We start from the raw sequence: 20,451 nt of genomic DNA on the forward strand, positions 1-20,451 counted from the left end.
CGCGTCCCTGGCCCCCACCCACTAGATGCCAGTGGCAGCTCCCAGGTGAGACAACCAAACATGTCTCCAGACGTTGCCAAATGTCTCCTGCGTCTCACATGGCTCCCTGTGGAGGACTCGATTAGGGGATCAGTAGTGTACGTAAATTATTCAGTTGGCTCCCGCAGTTTTTCTGCAGTAGTTTTACATACCTAATTTCTGCCACCTTCCTAAACAATGAAATGATCTAACTGAAAATGGCCCTGAAATCCTGGCAAGTGTACGGACCCAGAAAGGAAGTGAAGAAACAGGAAACACTCCACACACGGGCAGTTATGAAACCGTAACAGAATCACACACTCCCAGTGTGCATGTGCTCAGGCCTACATACATGACACATGTGTAAGGCAGAGACGTGTACGACCGAGAAGTTGCAACCTGTGCATAAAATTATGCGCGAGCTGCCAAAGTTTCGGGAGCACGTGGAAATTTCAGGAGATCGGGCCTCTTCAAATAGGGGCGAATGCTGTGACTCACCGTTATGTGTTGATTGGCGACCCTGACATACAGTTCCAGCTGCCCTTTGTCCTGCGGGGAGATGTCCAGCCGTCCACTGAAGGGGGAGATGGTGACTGTCCGGCCGGCAGGCAGGATGGGAAGGCTGTTGGTGAGGCCTCCGTCCGCCCACTTCTGTGGGGAGAAACACCCGTCCATCCGTCAGCCGCGTCATCAACACGCCCTGGTGTGAATTAATGAGCACGGATTCCCAAGCGGCCTCTCCTTCTAATACCATCCATGCCCGGACGTGCTCTTCAATGACTATGCGACTAATCCAATTGGGGATTTCTTCTGGACGCAAAACCCATCTTTGTACACACATCCTTTGCCCATGTAACAGCAACTTGACAACATCCGGAAACCCTGCTAATTGTTTCAACTGTTAACTCGATTATTTTCAAGAAGAGGTCCCTGAGTTTTCCTGATGACAGTACATGGGTCAGAAGCCACGTGTAATTAGGTCAGGATTCGTTCTCTAAACAAAGTGCAAAGCCAGCTTTACTTTGTCACTGAACAAACCATCCACCGGCACAGGACTTTCCATCTTTATTATAAGAAATGGAAATCAGCATTTTCTGTAGCAAAATTAGAACTAAATAGAACCACAGAAATCCTCCCATTTCCAACGTGGCTGCTGAGTACGTAAGGTCTTACCACCATAAAAAAATGGGAAATGAGACATTAAAAACATTACTCAGAAGACAGTCTGTGCTTTCAGACCCAAGCCCAGAGGACAGGGACGGACAGAAGACGGAAGAGAAGCTTCTAGAGGCAGCTGCAGAATTGTATGCTGAGAAAGGAGACCTGAAGAATCACAATATTCCTTACACTGTCTCTTTCAAGGCAAACGTCCCAACCCATCCTGGACCTCATGTGGCAGCATAAGCAGGTCTACCAATAAACACACACACACACACACACACACACACACACACACACACACAAACGAAGGTCAAATTCCCCAAGTTCTCGCTGTCATTGGAAAAGTCCTTCAGTTGATATGCAAAAAAGAAAGAAAGAAAAAAGTCGGGCAATGGTTGAGAACCCTGACAAAGGAATCTTCAGCAAACTCTGTACACTGCGTTTCACGTGAACATTAAAATGTAATGTCAAAAACCAAAGCTGTGCTAAATTTAGCACAAAGGTAGTGCAAGGAGGCAGAAACGGGTTAGTATAAAATGCCCTTAACTCAGTTAACACAGCTCATTCCTTTTTTCTAAGGCTTTTTTTTTCCATGTCTTTGTTACTTGTTTTTATTTCTAAAGCTGGAGACTAAATGATCGGTACTGCATTGTTTACAATGGCCTTGGCTAGCGACCAACTCCCTGAAAGGGAATGAAAGGAAATAAATAGTGAAAACGTGCTGAATATTTCTTTTGAGGGAATTGCATTTGGGTGGAGGAGAAAACATAGGTAGATGAAAATGAACCTGACCTCGATAATTTGTGTATTGTCATTTTTTTAACGAACATAATAGTTATTACTATATAATTATGTGTATGACATACATATACATATATATTCATTTTTGTGTGTATCAAACACACATTCATGTGTTTGTGTATCTGATGTGTACCTGTGGAGATGCTTATATGTACGTATATATGGGTATACACAGTTTCAAAAAACGAGGTTTGCAATAAAAAGGACCCAAAATATCTGGTTCTGTTCCAGAGCTTCCTTCTTTTTTGTTTTTTTGCCTGAGTTTTTGGGCATGGATGCCAATTCATGGAATAGGTTAATACCTAGAGAGAGAGAGAGAGAGAAAAGGCACCTTCCAAAATTACCTTTCATAGTCTCAATAGGCTAGCTCATGAGTGATGCAGAAATGTAATGCCGGCTGTTCCGGGGAACTGGAAATCCTTTCTCCGAATGGTGTTTGCTCCTGCTGGCTTGTTCTGATTGGGTGAATGACTACGGCAGCCATCCAGCCAACCCAGCGACCGGATGCCTCAGCAGTGGTGCAGCCCACCCCTCAGGCGCTGGCAGTGGCCTGCGTCCTACTGAGTGACTCTCCTGAACCCGCCGGCCCCAATAAGCGCCTGCTGTTCCGGCTGCCGACTGGAACAAAACTCCTGGGAACAGTGGTAATGGCAGCAGACATTCCCCACCCTCTACACTAAACGTGGAAACAGTTTCTATGCCATCGGCTAGATACTTTGGAGTTGTGCATTTCAATACTTCTGACCATGGACTCTGGCCGCACGTCACTGCCCCCTCCCACCTCGTGGGCCGCGTTCCATCAGCTGGTCGCTGTGACCGTGACCTTCTGGGACTCCAAAAGCGTCCTCAACACACATGACCCTGCTGGGTGGCCCTGGGAGGTTCTGCCCGTGTATATTCAGCACCCAGCACCAGCATCCACCAAGGAAAGGAACGCGACGTACACGTGAAAATTCCTGCAAAATGTTCCCCAAATCAACCACGTGGCCCTCCGTGGCTGTCACCTGAGCTCCCGTCCTAATACTGAATACAATACAGCAGTCAACACATTGATGGTGCATCTCTGAGCACTTCCCAAATGTGGTTCATGCTACAGTCCACTGCCGGCATCCAAACAGTTTCGAGTAAACAACTGTTCAAGAGAAAATGAGGACGTTTGTGTGGTGGGTGTGGGGTCTGCGGTGGTTGTTCCCTACAGGTCACTGTGCCCAAACCAGGCTTCACAGGAGCACCTGCTCGTGTGACACGTACTGTATTTGATCACAAGGCGCGTGCGTGCCCGGAGCGGACGGCAAGGGAAGATGGCGAACTCGCCACAACGCAGAAGATGAGGATGGTGGTGCTGACCTGCCCCAGGCCCGCTGAGAGCAGCCTGCAGGCCCCCTCACCTCTAACTCTCTCCGAGGAACTGGCCTCCTGCATGGAGAGCCAGCCCCGGGTGACGAAGAGAGGTCTCTGGGAAGGAAAGCTGCTTCCGCCGCCTGGACAAACATTCAGGGAAATGGGAGACGGAACAAAGGGGTCTGCTGCCCAGGGCTCCCCGGGGCGGGATGGAATGAAGCTCTCGGTGTTGTCTGGGGGGCACATGTCCAGCCCCCCGATACCTTTTCCCACCCTGACAGCTCACTTCTGCTTCTCGCTGTTTATCGAGGGGGCTGTGAATAGGAGTTTATTAGGGGAAAAAGCCTTTTATTCTCCCAAAAAAGTGTTTAAAGCAGATGTAAAAGGGAGCATCCCCATTAATCATTGTCAATCGTGACGTCTTGACAATCAGGTGCCAGGACCCCTGCACTTGATCCCCCCCCCATTAACAGAAATAAAACTTTCCCACATATAAACTGATTTGCAGCCACCCGAATCATGATAAAATGGGATTCTTCAAAGGAAACACATGAAAGCGGACTGACGGAGTCCGCCAGTTGTAAGAATGTTACCTGCCCGTTGTACTCCACCGGTTTCAGTCCTGCGTAAACGGGCACGAAACTGCTCGCTAGGAGAACCTAGGTGGACACAAGAAAGAAACAGCTCAGGAACTCACACACCTGATTCCGTGGTATTCGCTATAAAAAATTCTGAATTTTTTAAAACCAGAAATGCACTGTGAAAAGAAAATCAAGAAATGCCATACGTGTCGAGTCCACAATGGGACCCACTTGCATAGACAATCATATGGTTTGTATCTGACTAGACCCTCAGGAGAGACGGATAAATCCGAGTGGTCTGACTCATTGGACGTCACCTGAGCAAAATGGGCATTTTAACTGGAGACAGGCAGGTCAGTGCAAGATTCAAGTCCATTTGAGTCTATATTCTCGAGTACGTGCAGGTTGCAAATAGATGATTTCCGGTGTGGTATCCCACGCTGTCAACATCCTTTTAGACGTGCACTGGTATTTTGCAGAGGAACAAATTCCTCTGGTTATTACAGAGGGATGAGGTGGCAGCTCGGGGATGTCCTAATTGATGTCACCAGGATGTCGCTAAAGGAGAACACTTTTTATGCGCTGGTGACATGGTCTGGATATGGAATGAGACAGTGGCAGGTAGGGGACCCCAACTTTTCTTTCTCTTCCATTTAAAAAGTCGAGAGACACTGCCGTTGAAAATACTGCCATTTCTTCCCACAGAAGTTGGGCTCGGGAGCCTCCCGGACACATACATGTTTTATTTTGCAGTGTGACTTCTGAATCACTAGGGTTCTCTTTGGGAGGCTAGGGCATCAGAACTGAATATTTAAGCGACAGTCTTGCCACCGACAGGCCAAGACTCTGGCTGTTCGCTGTCAGCGTTCATGCGATTTCCTTCCTGCATGTATGATTTGGAAATGGACGATGGCCCCCAAACTGATCTGTGAATCACCCGTACAAATGACAGGGCTCTCAGAAGGCATTTTCCCCAAAGAGACAGTATTATAGGTATCATGTCTGAGGCCAGCTCTCCAAGGCTGTTGATTCTGAACTGAGACTAAAGGACAGACCCAGCCACCCACCAGCATAGCACAGTTTCTACGAGAAAGTCCCCTCGCGGTTGGAACGTCACAGTGGGGACCCATTTATTTGTGCGTGTCCTGGACGCGGCAACGGGTTTCTCATGCAGGGGCTTCTCCTCTCTCTAAGCCGTCTCCTGGCCCCTCACAGCCAAAAGCCTGCCGAGGGGAAACGGTCTGTGTGTCCTCACACCCCAGCCAGGCCCCTCCCTTCTCCATGGGAGTCAAGACCCCTGACGCATGTGTCCACTCACAACAGTGGCAGCAGGAAGAGGACTCTTACACGGTGCTGGTGGCATGCTGAGTGCCAGGGGAGAGGTCCTGCTTGTGACCGCAAGGGGCGCGTGACGGGTGGCCCAGAGCGTCTGGGACGTCAGGTTGGGTAGTACCCAGCTGAGTGGGGGGAAGGGTACAACACAGGACTGCACAGGAAAGAAGGAAGGAGGTGGACGTGTACCCCATCTCCGTGGTGCCAGGCTGGGGCTGGGAGCCAGAACCGGCACATTGCCCGGGGGCCCATTGCGAAATGAGCGTGCCGGTTACCACGCATGGCAGCATGGGGACAGCATTAAACCGAGGTAGGACAGCACCCTGCCTCCCTGTAGACGTGCCCGTACTCAGGCGTTCATCTCAACACCTCGGCGTCCGGCGGGCGGTGTGACAGCATGGTACCAAGCAGGGGTGGCTGTCCCGTCACGGGATGTGTGGCAGGCATGTCACCGGGGAGGACGCGATGGAAAGCGAGCAGGCTCAGCCCCAAATGCCTCGGACCACCGGGAGCAGCGACCACATCAGCGGTTTGTCGTTCAGACAAAGGCTGCTTCCAGTGGCGGAGACCACATGAGACGTCACTCAGCCATGTCGTCCGCCGGCTACCCCTTCCGATACACCGCAACCACACACCCGAGGCGTGATCTGCAAGCCCAGAGTGGCTATTTTGTGAAGGTCTTCAGCCATAGGCACCTCTGCACCCACAGAAGGAGAGGTGACGGGTGAGCACACACTTTGTGAAATGACAGTGTTGAGAGGTCTTTAGGGAACCAGACGCTCTAACTCTGACCGTTTATTTCACTGCACAGCACACACGTACGTGCCGTGCAAAACAAAAAATAAAAAAAGAGTCCCTGCGCTTAGAACCAGAATTATGCGGGCTCTTTTTTCCTCTGTGTCAAAGTCTAATGGAAAGTTCACAAGTTAATGCCGGGGTTTCTTCTGAAGAGCTTGGATGAAAAAACGCTCTGCAATTACTCTCCTGCAGATACTAATGGTTAAGAGTCCTGCTGAATGACACAAAGAGTGCGCTGAACTGGAAATACCTGTCACTTCCCAATCAAGGTATTTGTTCCATCATCGCTCACTCTCCCTTTCTAAGGGCTGGCGCCTTGTATATCAACCAAGTTAGCGGGAAAATTAGCTGCCGACAGCAAAGAACTAAACGGCATCTCTTATTCGTAGTGAGCGTCCTGCCATTTCCTTGCAAGCACATAGAATTGTCTAAGGAAACACGAGAAGACTGACATTCTCAACCGGAGGTGTCTTTCCCACGGGGACATTTAGCAATGTCTGGGGACAGTTTGGGTTGAAAACACTGATGCCAAGAGCAGGAACCCACCTTCTCGGAGGTGCCACTCAGCTCAGCACTTGAAGCGTTACACGTGTGTTAAACTGTTGAGATCTGGGTTTTATTTAATTCCTACGAAATATGCAACGATAAAAATAAACGTCACTGACTTCCTGTAGCAACTGTACAAAACACTGCCAAGTGTGTATGCAACGCACGTTCCGACACGCTCTCTTCATTCCACACTTTACAGAAAAGGGGTGTTTAGAAAATGACGGGGCCTGGCTTCCTTGGCGAATAAATTCTCGACAAGTTTCATTTATGCTGAAAGTTGACTGTGGAGTTTAATGAGCATATGGCTGTTTACTCAGAACCTGCTGGCACCGTTGGAATTCAAAGTCGGATTCAAATTTATCTCCCCCCAGTCTTCCCAAGATAATGGCCAATCTGAAATCCCGTCCTTAGGTCACCTCCAGGCAGCTCCACGTGAGGAGAGATCTCGCTGCAGGGGCGTCTGGCTGTGTGCAGGGAAATGTAGGCCACCCTAGCAATGCGCACGGGTGTTTATTCCCACGAGGGACTCCATCGTGCATGGAGGCCTCTGGGCAGATAACATCAAAGGGGGTCCATGCACGTCGGTCAGACCATTTCAGGCCACATGTGGGTGTCGGTTTGAAACCTGAACAATTCACTGATGTGTGCTCATTCAGACCAGTGGCAGTGTGACCCCCCTCCCCCCTGACTCCGCGGCATTGTCCATTTCAAGGTCACGTCTGCTGAGCGGTGGAGGTGACATGACTCTTTGAAAGATAGGATTTACCTCCCTGATTACGCTCTGCTGAGGCTAACGTTAAAATGCGCTTGCATTTCCTGACTGCATGTTTCCATTCTGGGAAAATAAGTAAACCAATCAATCCCAGAATAAAATCTGGAATTTCAACAAGTTGATGTGTAACATGTACACATTTGGACTCTCATGGGACAAGGTGTAAAGGGGCCCCCAAAGAAAGGAACGTCAGAGGGCCCGTGATAATGTACGTGGCTCTGATCCTGGGCTCCACGCAGCTGGACACACTGCATGCTGGTTGCTGTATGGTCTTGGGTCCTGGGGGGTGGGCAGGGCGGGGTGGGGGTGGCCCCGCCCCTGTGGCTTTGCTGGGCACGGCTCTCGTGGGGGTCTCTGCAGCGGCCTTACGCTCGCTGGAGCCCTGGCCGTCTGGGCCTGTGACTGGAGGGGGTGCCCTGGCGATGTCTGAAGCCTCTGGGGTCGGGCGTCCCTCCACGGTCTTGGACAACAGGTCCTGGCTTCTGTTCAGATGGCCACTCACGTCCTCATCAGATGCCTATGTGACCGCATGGCCCCACTCCTTCTGTTCGGAGCAGGCTCTCATTGTTTTCTTTAAGGACGTGCTGAGAATGTTCCAAATCCTTTGGATCCGTTGCACTTTTGATGCATGAGTCCATCGTTGCGTCATTTCTCTCTTCCTGCATTTCAGTAGAAGCTGTGCAGAGACACCAGCCCAGTCCCTGAGCATGGCTTACCAACGGCCTCGTCAGGTGCCCAGTCGCATTGCCACTCACACTGGTCTTTCCGTTCCCTGCGCTACCGACGTTCTGCTCAGGACTGCAGAGGGGTGCGCTAAGAAAGTGGACCCCCCTCTGCAGCTCCCCCTTTTCCTTCCGAGCCCTCCCCAGAATGCAACGGTCATGCGGGATTTTTCTAGTAGGCATCTCCGGTCGCTGAGCCTCTGCCCAGCCCCCAGTTCTAAAGGTACTTCCACATGTGTGGGTGTTTCTTACAGCAGCACCCCCACTTCTCAGTACCAACGTCCTGTCTTAGTCCACGAGGGCTGTGCTCACAAAACGTCCTCAACCAGATGCCTCAGAAACAAGAAACACGTATCTCACAGTTCTGGAGACTCAGCTTGTCACTGTTGTCACGTGGTGGACGGGCTCGTGGCTCTCTGGGGTCTCTGTTATACGTGAACGAGGGCCCCACCTTCCTAACCTCATCTCTTCCCACAGGCCCACCTTCTAACACCATCACACGGGGTAGCCAGCCACCTCCCGAGCTGTCGCAGTCGCAGGGTAGCACACTGTTCACAAGCAAAGATGAGAAGTAAGCGGCCAAAGAGTGAAACGTGTCAGAAAGGATAAGCGCTACTCAGTCCGCAGAAAAAGTGGCAACCCACAACGTCACACCCACGAGTACGTGTGCTTTCTTCTTACTCATTCATTGCTTACTAAAGATTGGCTACAGGCAGCATGCGTGGGGGTTAGTGTTTAAAACACACTGTGCATGCATTTTTCAACTGACTCTCCAGAGTCCCACGGCTTCGCTTCTTTCCGTGTCACAGGCGAGAAAACAGAAGCTCCAATACGATAAGTCCCAGAGGACACTGTTGGGAATCACAGCGCTAGATACGAACACCAGACGAGCAGAAAGCAATAATCCAAGACAGCATGAAGAAGGGACGTAAAAGTACACGCACGCACGCACACATGCCAGAGGCGTCTAGTTGGATTTTCAGGTACCTAGACACCTGTCCATAATAAAAGGCATAGTGAACTGGTGGTTAGTGAAAAGCACAGCATTTAAAAAAAATCCAACTAGTTAGTAATAAACGAGTTAATGATGAACAGATATACTCAATGCAGGATGGCTGTCACTACCACCAGTGTTTTGCACCTGCCCACATTGCTCTGCTGGCTCTCAACTGGAACTTGAGCTGCTCCACCTCCTGTTTCACCTTGACCGGTCTGTCTCTCTGTGTCTCCCTCTCATCTGCAGACTTCCCGCGCAGTGGAAGGTGGACCCGAGGCTGTGTGTGCAGAGCCCGCCATGCGAGGTCCCCGGAGACTCGAGTTACCCCCGGTGAGCACCGCCTCTGCGCGTGGCTTTAGGGACTCAGAGCCCTGCCGTGTCTACCTGAGGACGTGGCAGGCGGCTTCTTCCCTCGCTCCCACCGACGCAGACCGTCAGAACCACCGTCCTCACGCAGCAGCACCTCGTACACGCTCTCATGGGCCTCTGCTCTCATCAGCGCACCTGAGCTTGATACCGCCACTACTCACAGAGGCTCTTTTCCTTTCCCTTCAGGTTTTTTCTTTTCCCCTCATCTTGTCGTCTTCACCCAGTCTTGTTCGTTTGAACTAACTGCTTCGTGACTATTCTAGGCATCTATTTCGTACATTTTTAAAGCTGCCATCTGCTATCAAGGCGCTGCGCATCCTTCCTTCTTTTTTGAGTGCTTCACCCAACATTTAAAACGCTTCTTTCATAACCTACGGTAACTGCTCATTACTCAATTATTCTCCTCACAAGGTATTACACATTTGTGTCAACGATTTCTCTTCTGTTCAATGAACTCAAGTAATCACACCAATTGTCTGAATAGTTATTATCCAAAACAAAGGAAACTGAAAAAAAAATCACGTTTATGTATTGCAATAGTTTGCTGTCATTGCCAGAGAAACTCCCAGAAACCTGGAGACCTAAAAGCCACACAGATGTATGACCCTGCGGTCTGGAGGCTGGAAGCTGGCCTGTCTCGCAGGCACAACCAAGGTGCTGGCAGGGTGCCTTCTGTGCAGCGGCTCCGGGGAATGGCATCCTCGCTCACTGAGCTGCTGGCAAAGCCCGGCCGTCCGGCTGCAGGACTCGGTCCCCTCTGCCATGTGGGCTGGCAGTGGGAGTGGCTGCAGCTCCCAGAAGCCTCTGCTGCCCTCCCGCGAGCGGTCCTGCGTCTCAGAAGCAGCACTGGGAACCCAGGAACAAGCTGCAGTTTTAAGGACTCGCGTGCTTGGTGGGGTTCCCCCAGATTATCCAGGATCATGTCCCCGCCTCAAGTCCCTTCCCTCAGTCTCATCTGCAGTCTCATCCCTTTCACCACTCAAGGTGACATGGGCACAGGCGCTGGGGACCAGGCTATGGACATCGCTGGGGGCCATTCTTCAGCGAGCCACGTGCCCACCTAAAAGAAACGGAGAGGCGGGGATTCTCTCCAGTGTGCAGTGTCACCAGGAAGAACGTCAGACGCCTGGACGGTCGTCCCACCAAGTTTATTCTGTCCAGGTCCCTGGGAATGTAGGGCCAGCATCCGTGTTCTTCTCCCGTGTTGTAAATCACGCCCTTGTAGCAGACGCCACCTCAGTTCATTTATTTATTAATCCATCTCCATTCACTGCGCACAGCCTGAGGGAGGTGGCTGGTGCTGGGGCGAAAGCAGGGGGCAAGACACAGCAACCCTGCCCCCTCGGAGCTTCCATGCTAGTCGAGAAGGAGACAATACAGCCTAAGTCAGGAAAGCAGTGACCTACTCAGTGTGCTCCACAGTGATAAGGACACCAGGATGGGTTGTGGGGACCACCAGGGCTCTGCCACTGCTCATCGGGTAGCTAGGGACACTCAACGCTGGGGGAAGAATCTCCGTCCCGTGTCATGACACAATGACACACAGCCTTGGTCCCACACAAACCGGAAGCAGTATTCCAGCACAGTGAAAGCCTTATGTATTCGTCCTGGTGTCGACAGTTTGTGACAATGCAGCCATGGATGGACCCGCTTCTCCCTTTATATTCTGTGCGGCTACACATGGTTATAACAAGACGACAGAAAAGTGTCTTTTTCTAAGACAGAACGACTATTAATGCATTAGTGAGAGACTGGCGTATTCGGTCCGCCGAGTACAAATACTCTAATCTCTTAAATCAGAGTAATTTTACTTGTCAGTTCAACATTTCATTAGGTATTTCAAGTGCTAGCATTCAAATAGTGAAACTCGAACAGCGAGATGTGGTAGGAAGAATCAATGCGTCTGTCATCTAACTCAGGCGGACTCCGGCCGCTCACGCCCAGTCCGTCCCCTTCTGCATCCAAACGCACCTTCTCCGTATCGCCTGAAGCCTGTTATGACTCCCACGAAAGGAAACAGAAAACAGAATTGCCCAGCTCTTCTAAAAGTGCATCCTTTCCAATTTACACATATTGAACGTAGTACCTTAGCCAGCACTGTCGTTTATATATCAGACGCCTGACTATAGTTCCCAGAGGTCATCAATTCTCAACCAACCAACTTTCAGGGGTGTTTGGAGACAAAAGCCTCAACTCCAAAGGGAAGAAAGAAACCAGGAGCCTTAGATGGACAAGTCGAGAGCTGGGTTCCAGAACCCGTTCCCATGGCAATCAGTGTGACCTCGAATCTGCCACGGAACATCTCCCCCCCCACTTGTCTTCTGCTGGAAGGACATAAAGGGGCAGTAGTCAGACATGTCCTGCCTGGTTTCCAGAAGCTCTGGGGAAGCCTGAATGAGACAGAAGCTTTATTTACACCATCTGGCAGCAGCGGCCAAGTATCGTAGTGGCCACGTACATTGAAGAAACTGCACAGGGGACCTGCTTCCCAGAGTGAAGGTGAGCGTGCGGACCCCCACCAGACAAATGGAGCTGCGTGTCTCGAGGTGGTGGATCCGTACATCAGCGCGGAACTTACTGGGCGCTTAGCATCTCCTAGGCGTGACAGGAAATGCTGACCTACGGGAAGCGGGAGTGCCCACTGCTCGGGAGAAGCATTTGCACCAGGCTTGCTGACTTCCCGTGGCGGGAAGCGCGGCCGTGTTACCTGAATGAGGTCCTCCCTGGAGGAGAAGCTGCACACCAGGTAGTTTTCTCGGGTCTGGGTGTTGGTGATGGACACGTGTAGCCGGTGGTGGGCCAGCTCGTGGGCGTTGGGAGGCAGAATGGATTCCATTCCACTTCTAAAGGGGAGAAAGGCCCCAGGTCATTCACCTTTGGTTACCGAACACCTTGTACATGTTTCAGAAGAGGGTGGGCCGAGCTGCGCCTGCCCTGGGTCAGAACGTGTCCTGGACACTGCTCTCACATGCTTTGGGGGCACACGTACCCTGTACTGTGTACACATATACCTCAATCGGGCCATGAAATCGTAGCCAGGTGTTACTGCCCCGAAAGACTGCCTCCGGATTTCTTCAGCAAACATGTAGGTAAAGGCGTTGCATTCCTGAAAGAGAAAATTAATAGGTGACTACGTTTTCTGAAAAAATTCATTCTGGTTCAAGAACAGTGGGCTGATCCCACACCTTGCAGCTGGACCCTATACACCTGACATTAGTCTTTGGAAGCCACACTCCTCCATGGGTGCGGCGACCCCCCCACCTGGCCTGGTCCTGCCCCACCATTCTGGTCACCAGGCAAGCTAAGTAAGCCTTCTCTCAGGTCCAATCTTTTCTATTTACATCACCTCCAACGGCACTGCGCACGTGTGGGAAATCCTGGAGGGCTTGAGTCTAATTCTGCGCATTCTCAGTCTCTCCAACAGCCAGCCTCCTCTCCCACCCAATTCTGTCTCAGCAAGCGCACTGATTCCTAAGGAGGACCCCAACATCAGAGAAAGGGGTCCTGAGGCCTGTCATGCAAGAAGCAAAGCAGAGGCTTTGTGGATCCGGTTTGGGCACCGGTATTTTGTCAAGTGACCTACGGGGCCCTAATGGGCAAGCAGGCTGGGCTCCGTGCATGCAGCCTGTCAGCTCATCTTCACCTAGCCCTGCAAGGTGGGTACAACCATCCATTCAGCAGGTGGGAAAGCAGGCTCGCAGCAGTGAAGCATCTTCCTGAATAGCTCATCGAACATGAGAGTCAGAGCCAGGATTTGAACTCAGGCCTGTCATTCATTCATTCATTCATTCATTCAGCAACCTCCCAGGTAGCAGCCACTGGGCGCGTCATGGGGATTGCGCGAGAATGAGAAACAGAGAGCCTCTGCCCTTGTGACACCTGGGAGTGCCTCAGGGGGTAGGTCCCAGTGTTGTCTGTCCCGTGAGGGCGGCAGACTCAAGCTCCCGCCTCCCCCCAGGGAAGTCCACACTGTCGTCCCCAGAACCTGTGAATATGTGACTTTACAGGGTAAAGGGGACTTTGCAGGTGTGATTAAGTTAAAGATTTCCAGAGGGGAGACAATCCTGGATGACCCAGGTGGGCCCAAGGTCATCACAAAGGTGCTTAGAAGTGAGAGCGATGCTATGCGTATGGCTTTAAAGATAGAGAAACGGGCCACGACCCAGGACACGCAGGCAGCCTCTAGAAGGTGGAAGAGGCCGGGAATCAGATCGTCCCCTGGGGCCCCTGGAGAGAGCACGACCCTGCAGACGCCGTGTTAGCCCCGCGAGCCCTTTACAGATCTGCGACCTCCAGAACTGGAACAGAACGTGTGTGGTTTGAAGCCACTAAGCTACCGTCATTCATTGCAGCAACAATAGGAAACCAGTAGAATGGGCGTCAACCTCCAACCTCAGGGGTCCCCAAAGGCTTCCCTCCAACAGGACACATAGGCTGGGACCGGAAACATGATAAGGAGTTGGACGGGACGTGGAGGTGGAAGAGGGCGATGGGCAAAGACAAGAGGACAGGCCAGAGAGGGCAGAGGCTTGAGTGCATCCTCTGGGAGCCCAGAGAGGGCTACATCACCCAGGGTCTCGAGGCACGCTAGGTGGCCTGGACCCCATCCTGAGTCAACGGGAGCCCCGGGTGGGGGAGGGGACATAGGGGACTGAGCTCATCGACTCTGTGTTGGGGGAAATCAGTCGAAGTGCTGTAAGATGTGTGGGTTGTAGGCAGGATGCTGATGGGAGCTTCTCAGTGAGCAGTGCATGCGCTCCCCAGCTGTGCGCTTTTGCTGCTAAGCTAGACTGCCCACTTGGCCTATTTTCTTGTGTTAACTTTAGTTACACACACACACACACACACACACACACACACACACACGGCCCTGACCGGCCTGGAAACTTACCAAGGGATGGACTGACTCACCCTGGGTTCCCCACTGTCTGACACCACGCACAGGAGGAGGAAAATCTTGCAGCACCCAGCTCGTAACATGCCAACGTCTACATCTGCGTACCACCCAGAATACGCCGGCATCACGTGCTCCTCGTAATTATACACGCATCGCTCAGAACGAGGTTAGTTACTCTCGGATTTGTCACACGACCACAAAGCGCGCGCACGCCATCAGCGAGAACAGCGCTAACAGGGAGTGCAGTGGGTAGAAAGTTTTGCTCAGAAAACTCAAAGCTGCGTGTTTCAACGGCTGAACAGAAATTAAACAAAATAACCTGAAGTCAAATGGATGAACATTTATTTGGCAAAGGAGGATGACGATGCCTTAGGTAAAACAGTCATTTTCCAGCTTCCAATGTGAGCAGCAACAGACCCACTCTTATGTCCCACCAGCGCAATTAGACAATACAACTGGGCGTCTAATTTATTGAATAGTAAGAACAAGTCATCTGATTTAAGAACCTGGAGATTCAAGTCTCAGATTCAGGTAAACCGTTGCATATCTGAACATCACAGAATCCCAGGGAAGGGGCTGCATTAGTGCAGTATTTCCAGATCATGTTAATTCTAAATCACACTTAGTACATTTCAGAGTCTGCTGTGGATTCCCAGCTGCGTCTACCCAACTCCAGAGCTCAGGATTTGCCCCACCGAAAGGAAAGACTGCACTTCAGTGGAGGAAAGGACCAGGCGGTGGCCCCTGCTTCAAAAAGAAAACAAAGTGTGGGAGGGAAGTCGCTTGCAACTCAAAGCCATGACTGCAAGTTTGAGGAGTTTCCACACTTCAGGTTCTGCTCCTGTGCAATCTCTACAGCTTTTAATCCCCTTTTTAGCTCCCCACTAAGCAACCGTATAAAGACTAGAAGAAAAGATAACGTGGATTTCTGAGTACTTGGCCTCATATCCAGTTTCTTTCACAAGCTGCTCAGCATAGGCTTGAAAACAAGAGTGCTTTCTCCTGTGTAAAATGCGGTAGTTTTAAAATGGAAATGTGACATACATGTATTCTTGGACGTGAATCATTGTTCAGACCCACTTGGGTATGTAATTAACAGACATAACATTCTCCAGCTACAGAAGCCTGCAAACGTCACATTCCTGTCTGGGAGCACAACACACATGTTTCAAACATAGACCTCATTAAATGAAATACTTAATGAAGGCTGCTTTTTATTACTTCTGGAGAAACTGCTCGGCATTCAAGGTTTCTTCGTACCGTGAGAATGGAACAAAGGAAATTCTACTGTCACTCCACTTAATAGAAATTATAGGCCCACCTTCTTTTCGATGTATATGCCTCTTTGTGAACAGAATTATGGGCCACGTGTTCAAGGCCTTGAAAACAGGCCCCAGCTCTCTTCTCAGGATCAGATAAGGAAGAAATATCCTTTGCTTGCAAGACACAGAGCTGGAAACAGAGCTGGAATCTTAAGACTCAATAAACATTGAAGGGGGATCAAATATATGGTGATGGAAGGAGAACTGACTCTGGGTGGTGAACACACAATGGGATTTATAGATGATGTGATACAGAATTGTACACCTGAAATCTATGTAATTTTACTAACCATTGTCACCCCAATAAATTAAAAAATAAAAATAAAAAACAGTAAAACAAGGCATTATATTGCCAGTCTCACTGTCACCCCAAAATCTTTTCCAAATCCACAGCATAGACCCCCATTGATTAACATTTTCAGAGTTTTAACCCTTTATGTTTCCCAGGCAGAGGATTATTTCTCTGCAGTGAACTCTCATCTTTGAGTTGACATTCATCTTTGCTGCTCAGTCTTAATTTCCTGCCGAGGAAGGCATCCTAGTAACTACTTCATTACCTCTATTTTTTCGGGTGCCGTTAGCAGGACAGAAGCTGCCAAGGATCCTGCAGAAGCGCCTGCAAAGGCCTTCACCTCCTTCAGGAGCTTCTGACCGTGTTTGCAGAGTGCGGCTGCTGCCCCCAAGTGGTAAATGCCCAGAAACCCACAGGCTGCAAAGGACAAGTTGATGTGCTTCATTCCAGCTGCAAAATTGGCGACAAAAACCAGAAAAGCCGTCAACTGGGAGAGTGTATCCCACATGCTGCGGAGTCATGACTCTAAGCCTTTCTTTTTAATGCACAGTGTTCTGTGCTAAGCACAGTATTTTCAGTTAAGGTCTAATTAAACACCCCAATCTTTCAAGGAAACTTCCCCCCACCTCTGTCACCTTCACCCAATCAATAGTTTTTATTATTTTTTTTTTCCCCTCTGACACCTTCACCCCAAGTTTTATTAATGAAAAAAAGTCCCAACATTGCATATATTTGTTCAGATTGCACAATCCACTATTTAATGGCCTGGCAAGAAACAGACGGATGCATTGCAATTGGCAAGGCATGTGGTCTTTTTCCTGGGTCTTTAAACTTTTCAGGGGAGCGCCACACTGTGGAAAAGCAACATCATTAGACTGTACAGCAAATCCCCAGCGCAGCGTCCATTTGCTTTTTGCAAGTGCGCGATTGCATTTCTAAGAGGTCCCCGCTCCTTCCCCTCCCATTTCCGTGCCAAGAAACCACGCTTTCTGTGAAGCACGGATGCCCACGATTATTCAGTAATGCAATGAGCAATTATTCAACCATGCACTGTATCCCACGGCCAAGTGTCGCAGCAGCCTGAGGTCGCGACTGGCGAGGGCAATGCAACTGCAGGCTCAGAGGGGTCCTCCGCGCCACCTGACGCCTGCAACAAATTTCACCATAAACTACACCCGCCGAAGCCTCAGGGGGCAGGATTTCACCACGTGGATGAAAATGCTGCTCACTTGCAGGCCCTTAGGGCTTCCAGGACCCCTATTCCGGGACCTGGCCCAGAATTTAGAAACGTAAGACTGTTTGTTGTGATGCACCTGGTTGGGGTTGTGCGGAGCAAGCTCAGCTATTGCAGCCGAGCCCCGGTCTGGGTTTCATTTCTGCAGCTTGCGGGTGGGGACAGGATGTTCACGCTGCAGGTGGCAGGCCGGGCCCGCGCACGCGCAGTGTGCACCCGCCGCCATCGCAGGCTCGGGCGCCTGATGCTGCCACGCACACGTCCCCGGAGCAACCTCTGGGGGCAGAAGCCCGCCCCCCGCCGGCCCCCGCCGGCCCCACTCTGACCCTCCTCAGCCCCGCGCTCCGCCCTACCAATGCAGGCCTGCCGCACTTCCGTGAACACGCCCCACCCCCTTGGCCGGAAGGCGGGGCCGGGCTGCCACTCAATGCCGCCCCGCCTATCAGGGCCGGACCACGTTCGCCGTGCGCAGGTCCAGACAGGTCCTGCGGAAGGGGTTGGGGCGGGCCTACCGGCGCGCGTCTGTGACGTCATCGCGCCGACGCGGGCGTCCTCTAGGCCCCGCCTGCTCTATTTAAATGGCTGGACGCAAAGCGGCGCGCACGCGGCCGCTACACCCGGCGTCCCCGAGTGCGGGTAAGATGCAGGACTTTCTTGTCTGGAGGCATATCGTCCTCGGACACCTAGGGATGCGTTTGAGTCCCTGCGCGCCGTGTAGCGCCACTTGCGGGGCGGCCCTCACCTGCGAGCCCGCTGACCGTGAACGACCCTCAGTTGCTGCGCACCGGAAGTACTCGGCGCTCTGGGCGTCTGTTTTCCGGAAGTGGTTCCTCTCCGTTTGCCCACCCTCGGGGCGGTCCCTCTGTCTCCGAGGGCGGGCTCCAGGGACGAGGTTTTGGCCCCGGATGCCGCGCCGCTTTTGTTTTCAAGGCCTACCTGTGACTCTTACCTACGTATTATTGGAAAGGCTGGACTTTATTGGAAAATGCCTGGGCGTCGTTCACGTCCTTAGTCCGCCTTATGCTGTGTGACCTTGGGCAGGTTGCGCAACCTCTCTGAGCTTCCCAGGTGACCCAGCTGCTAAATTGTAAAGCTCCTGCCACTGTGTCGTCCGGTGGCACCCCTGGCCCTGGACAGACATCAGAGGCAGCTTTAAGTGGTGGCCAAGCTGGCTGACATCCCCTCACCCCCCAAAAAAATTCAAAGGACCCTGACAAATAGTTCTCTCTGTGAGCAATGTCTTCCCTGTTTAATCCTAATCTCCAAGCCTGGCGGGCTCTCAGACTTCCTGGTCGATGGGTCTCCAGGTCCCTCTTTTAAAGGACAGGTTTACTTCTCACTGAAGCTACAGAAGAGAGTCTGAAAAACGTGAGACTGTGTGCATTAAGCAAAATAGAGGAGGGAAGCTTCCCAAAGGGCCTTGACCTTGGGCTTTGCTTTCTCCTCTCTTCGGGGTGCCCGGCACGTGGCTTCTCCCACAGCACTAAGCAAGAGCCATGCATGTGATGACTCAGATATTTTGTTTTTAATTCTCATTCCTAGCCTTTGAGACAGCTGACCCCGAAACACCCTATTGCCTACACAGAGCGCGACCCCGTGACGCCATGACTTCCTTACGGCCACGAGCACTGAGTGAGGGGCAGGTGAAGTGCACATCAGGACACAGACGGAGAAACGCTCCTTCCTTCGTCCTCCCACGGCCCCTCACTCTGGTCCAGGGCCGTCTTCCCGCGACAGCGTCCTCCAGGCAGCCGATGACAAAGGAACACTCACAGGCCTCCTACCAGGTGTCCTGAAGCAGAAGCTGCGTTTTACCAGAATCCCCAGGGCTGGTCTGGTTTAAAACGATGGGGTGACATGGAAAGTCTAAGGACAGACAAGTCCACGCAGCCAGAATCTGTGGTGGCGGAGCCGCGATGGCCTGCATGTGGGCACTGGCCGTGGGTGCAGTGAGAAGACGCACAAAAATGTGTCCCCGGCAGCCTGGACCGACACCACGTTCCGGGGTCCTTTGCTGAAAGGAAAGGCAGTGCCCTGTCATCACCACACACTCTGGTGAGTAAGATGCCGTTTCGTTTGTCTCGGGAAAAGTGTTGAAAAAGTGCCATCCTCTCGTTTACATTCTCTCCTTGTTTTTCCCTTCTGCCCCGTGTCATACACGTATCTATCGATCATTTGTCATCTATTTTATCCGTCACCTTTCTATGCATCTGTCAATCATTCCCTTCCTCCTTTTCCCCCATGTCTCTCTCTCTCTCTTTCTCTTTCTCTCTCTTTCTTTCTGTCTCTCTCTCTGTCTCTCTCCCTCTCTCTCCCTATGGCAGTGGTTCACAACCAAGCATCCCTTAGGGAATATGTGACAATGTCTGGGGACACTTTTGGTTGTCACACGGCGGTGCTCCTGGCATCTAGTGGGCAGAGCCCAGGGACGCTGCTCAGCCCCCCAGGACACAGCGCGGCCCCCGCCCAGACGTCAGTAGTGCTGAGACAGACAGACCTGCCGTAGCATCAGAGATACCGAATTCATTCGCGTGTGTCTTTGTAATCTCGGCGCCAAGCGCCACACTTGGCGCAGAGTATATGATGAACCAATATTTGTTTCGGATGTTGGATGTAAGGAAATTACTCTCGTGATGTGTGTGTGTGTAGTAATTTCATTGCTCTGTGAGATCGTGTCTCAGTAGTTCATTTGCTTGCTTTTGCTGCTCTTGTTTTTTGAGTAATGTAGTTTTGAACTGGCTTGTGTACCTAGGCGTTTATGAAACGTGTTACATACCCGTCGCATAGCACATCCGTGTGGGTACAGAGCAAACCAGGTTGACGAGGATCCCTCCTTCTTCAGGGAGGTGCCAGTCCAGTGGGCAGGCAGACATCATCCGATGCGTAGTGACGGAGGCGTGGGCACGCGCTCGTGCAAAACCCTAGTGATCTGGTGTGTGCGCGAGCTGGAGGCTGGAGTAGGAAACCCTTCGCTGCGCGTGGCTCCTACAAGAACACCTGGCACAAAACGAGGTGCCCCAGCCTGAAGCTCCTCGCCCGCCCCCGCTTCCTCCCACAAGGTTTTACCCGGTATTGTCTGAAGAGGGAGAAAGGTACAGGCTAAGTGACGCTGGCCACACCTCTGCCCCAAGGACAGGACCTCATCTCACAGTCTCTGAGTCTGAGCTCTTCACTCTGCTGTCCGGGTCGTGCTCCTTTACTTCCCAATCTTGGCGTCTGAACACACGTCGACACCTCTGTGGGCTGTGCTGCTGGCATGGCCCCT

At 51.6% G+C, this 20,451-nt stretch overlaps 2 protein-coding genes across 11 annotated transcripts in view; one reads left to right on the plus strand and one right to left on the minus strand.

Moving 5' to 3' along the window:
* The window catches only part of PNPLA4 (patatin like domain 4, phospholipase and triacylglycerol lipase), a 36,048-nt gene extending 18,033 nt beyond the window's left edge, over positions 1-18,015 (minus strand). Inside the window, exons 1-7 of one of the 10 annotated variants that reach the window (XM_074323953.2) lie at positions 17,361-17,450; positions 16,218-16,402; positions 12,453-12,547; positions 12,149-12,284; positions 3,915-3,980; positions 2,762-2,936; positions 517-669 (exon numbers count right to left, since the gene is read on the minus strand). In XM_074323953.2, coding sequence (XP_074180054.2) covers positions 517-669; positions 2,762-2,936; positions 3,915-3,980; positions 12,149-12,284; positions 12,453-12,547; positions 16,218-16,402; positions 17,361-17,412 — 862 coding nt within the window. In that variant the 5' untranslated portion in view covers positions 17,413-17,450. The other 9 variants (XM_074323959.2, XM_074323954.2, XM_074323958.2 and 6 more) reach the window with 9 other exon arrangements.
* Positions 18,016-20,065: 2,050 nt separating this feature from the next.
* The window catches only part of LOC109435144 (uncharacterized), a 274,209-nt gene continuing 273,823 nt past the window's right edge, over positions 20,066-20,451 (plus strand). The window contains exon 1 of the mRNA XM_088795068.1: positions 20,066-20,143. Within this exon, the coding sequence (XP_088651194.1) occupies positions 20,066-20,143 (78 nt within the window). The remainder of the gene's footprint in view (positions 20,144-20,451) is intronic.

Source organism: Rhinolophus sinicus, chromosome 18, assembly GCF_057876585.1.
Source record: "Rhinolophus sinicus isolate RSI-liver-muscle chromosome 18, RSI-T2T, whole genome shotgun sequence".
In the NCBI taxonomy this organism is placed as follows: domain Eukaryota; kingdom Metazoa; phylum Chordata; class Mammalia; order Chiroptera; family Rhinolophidae; genus Rhinolophus; species Rhinolophus sinicus.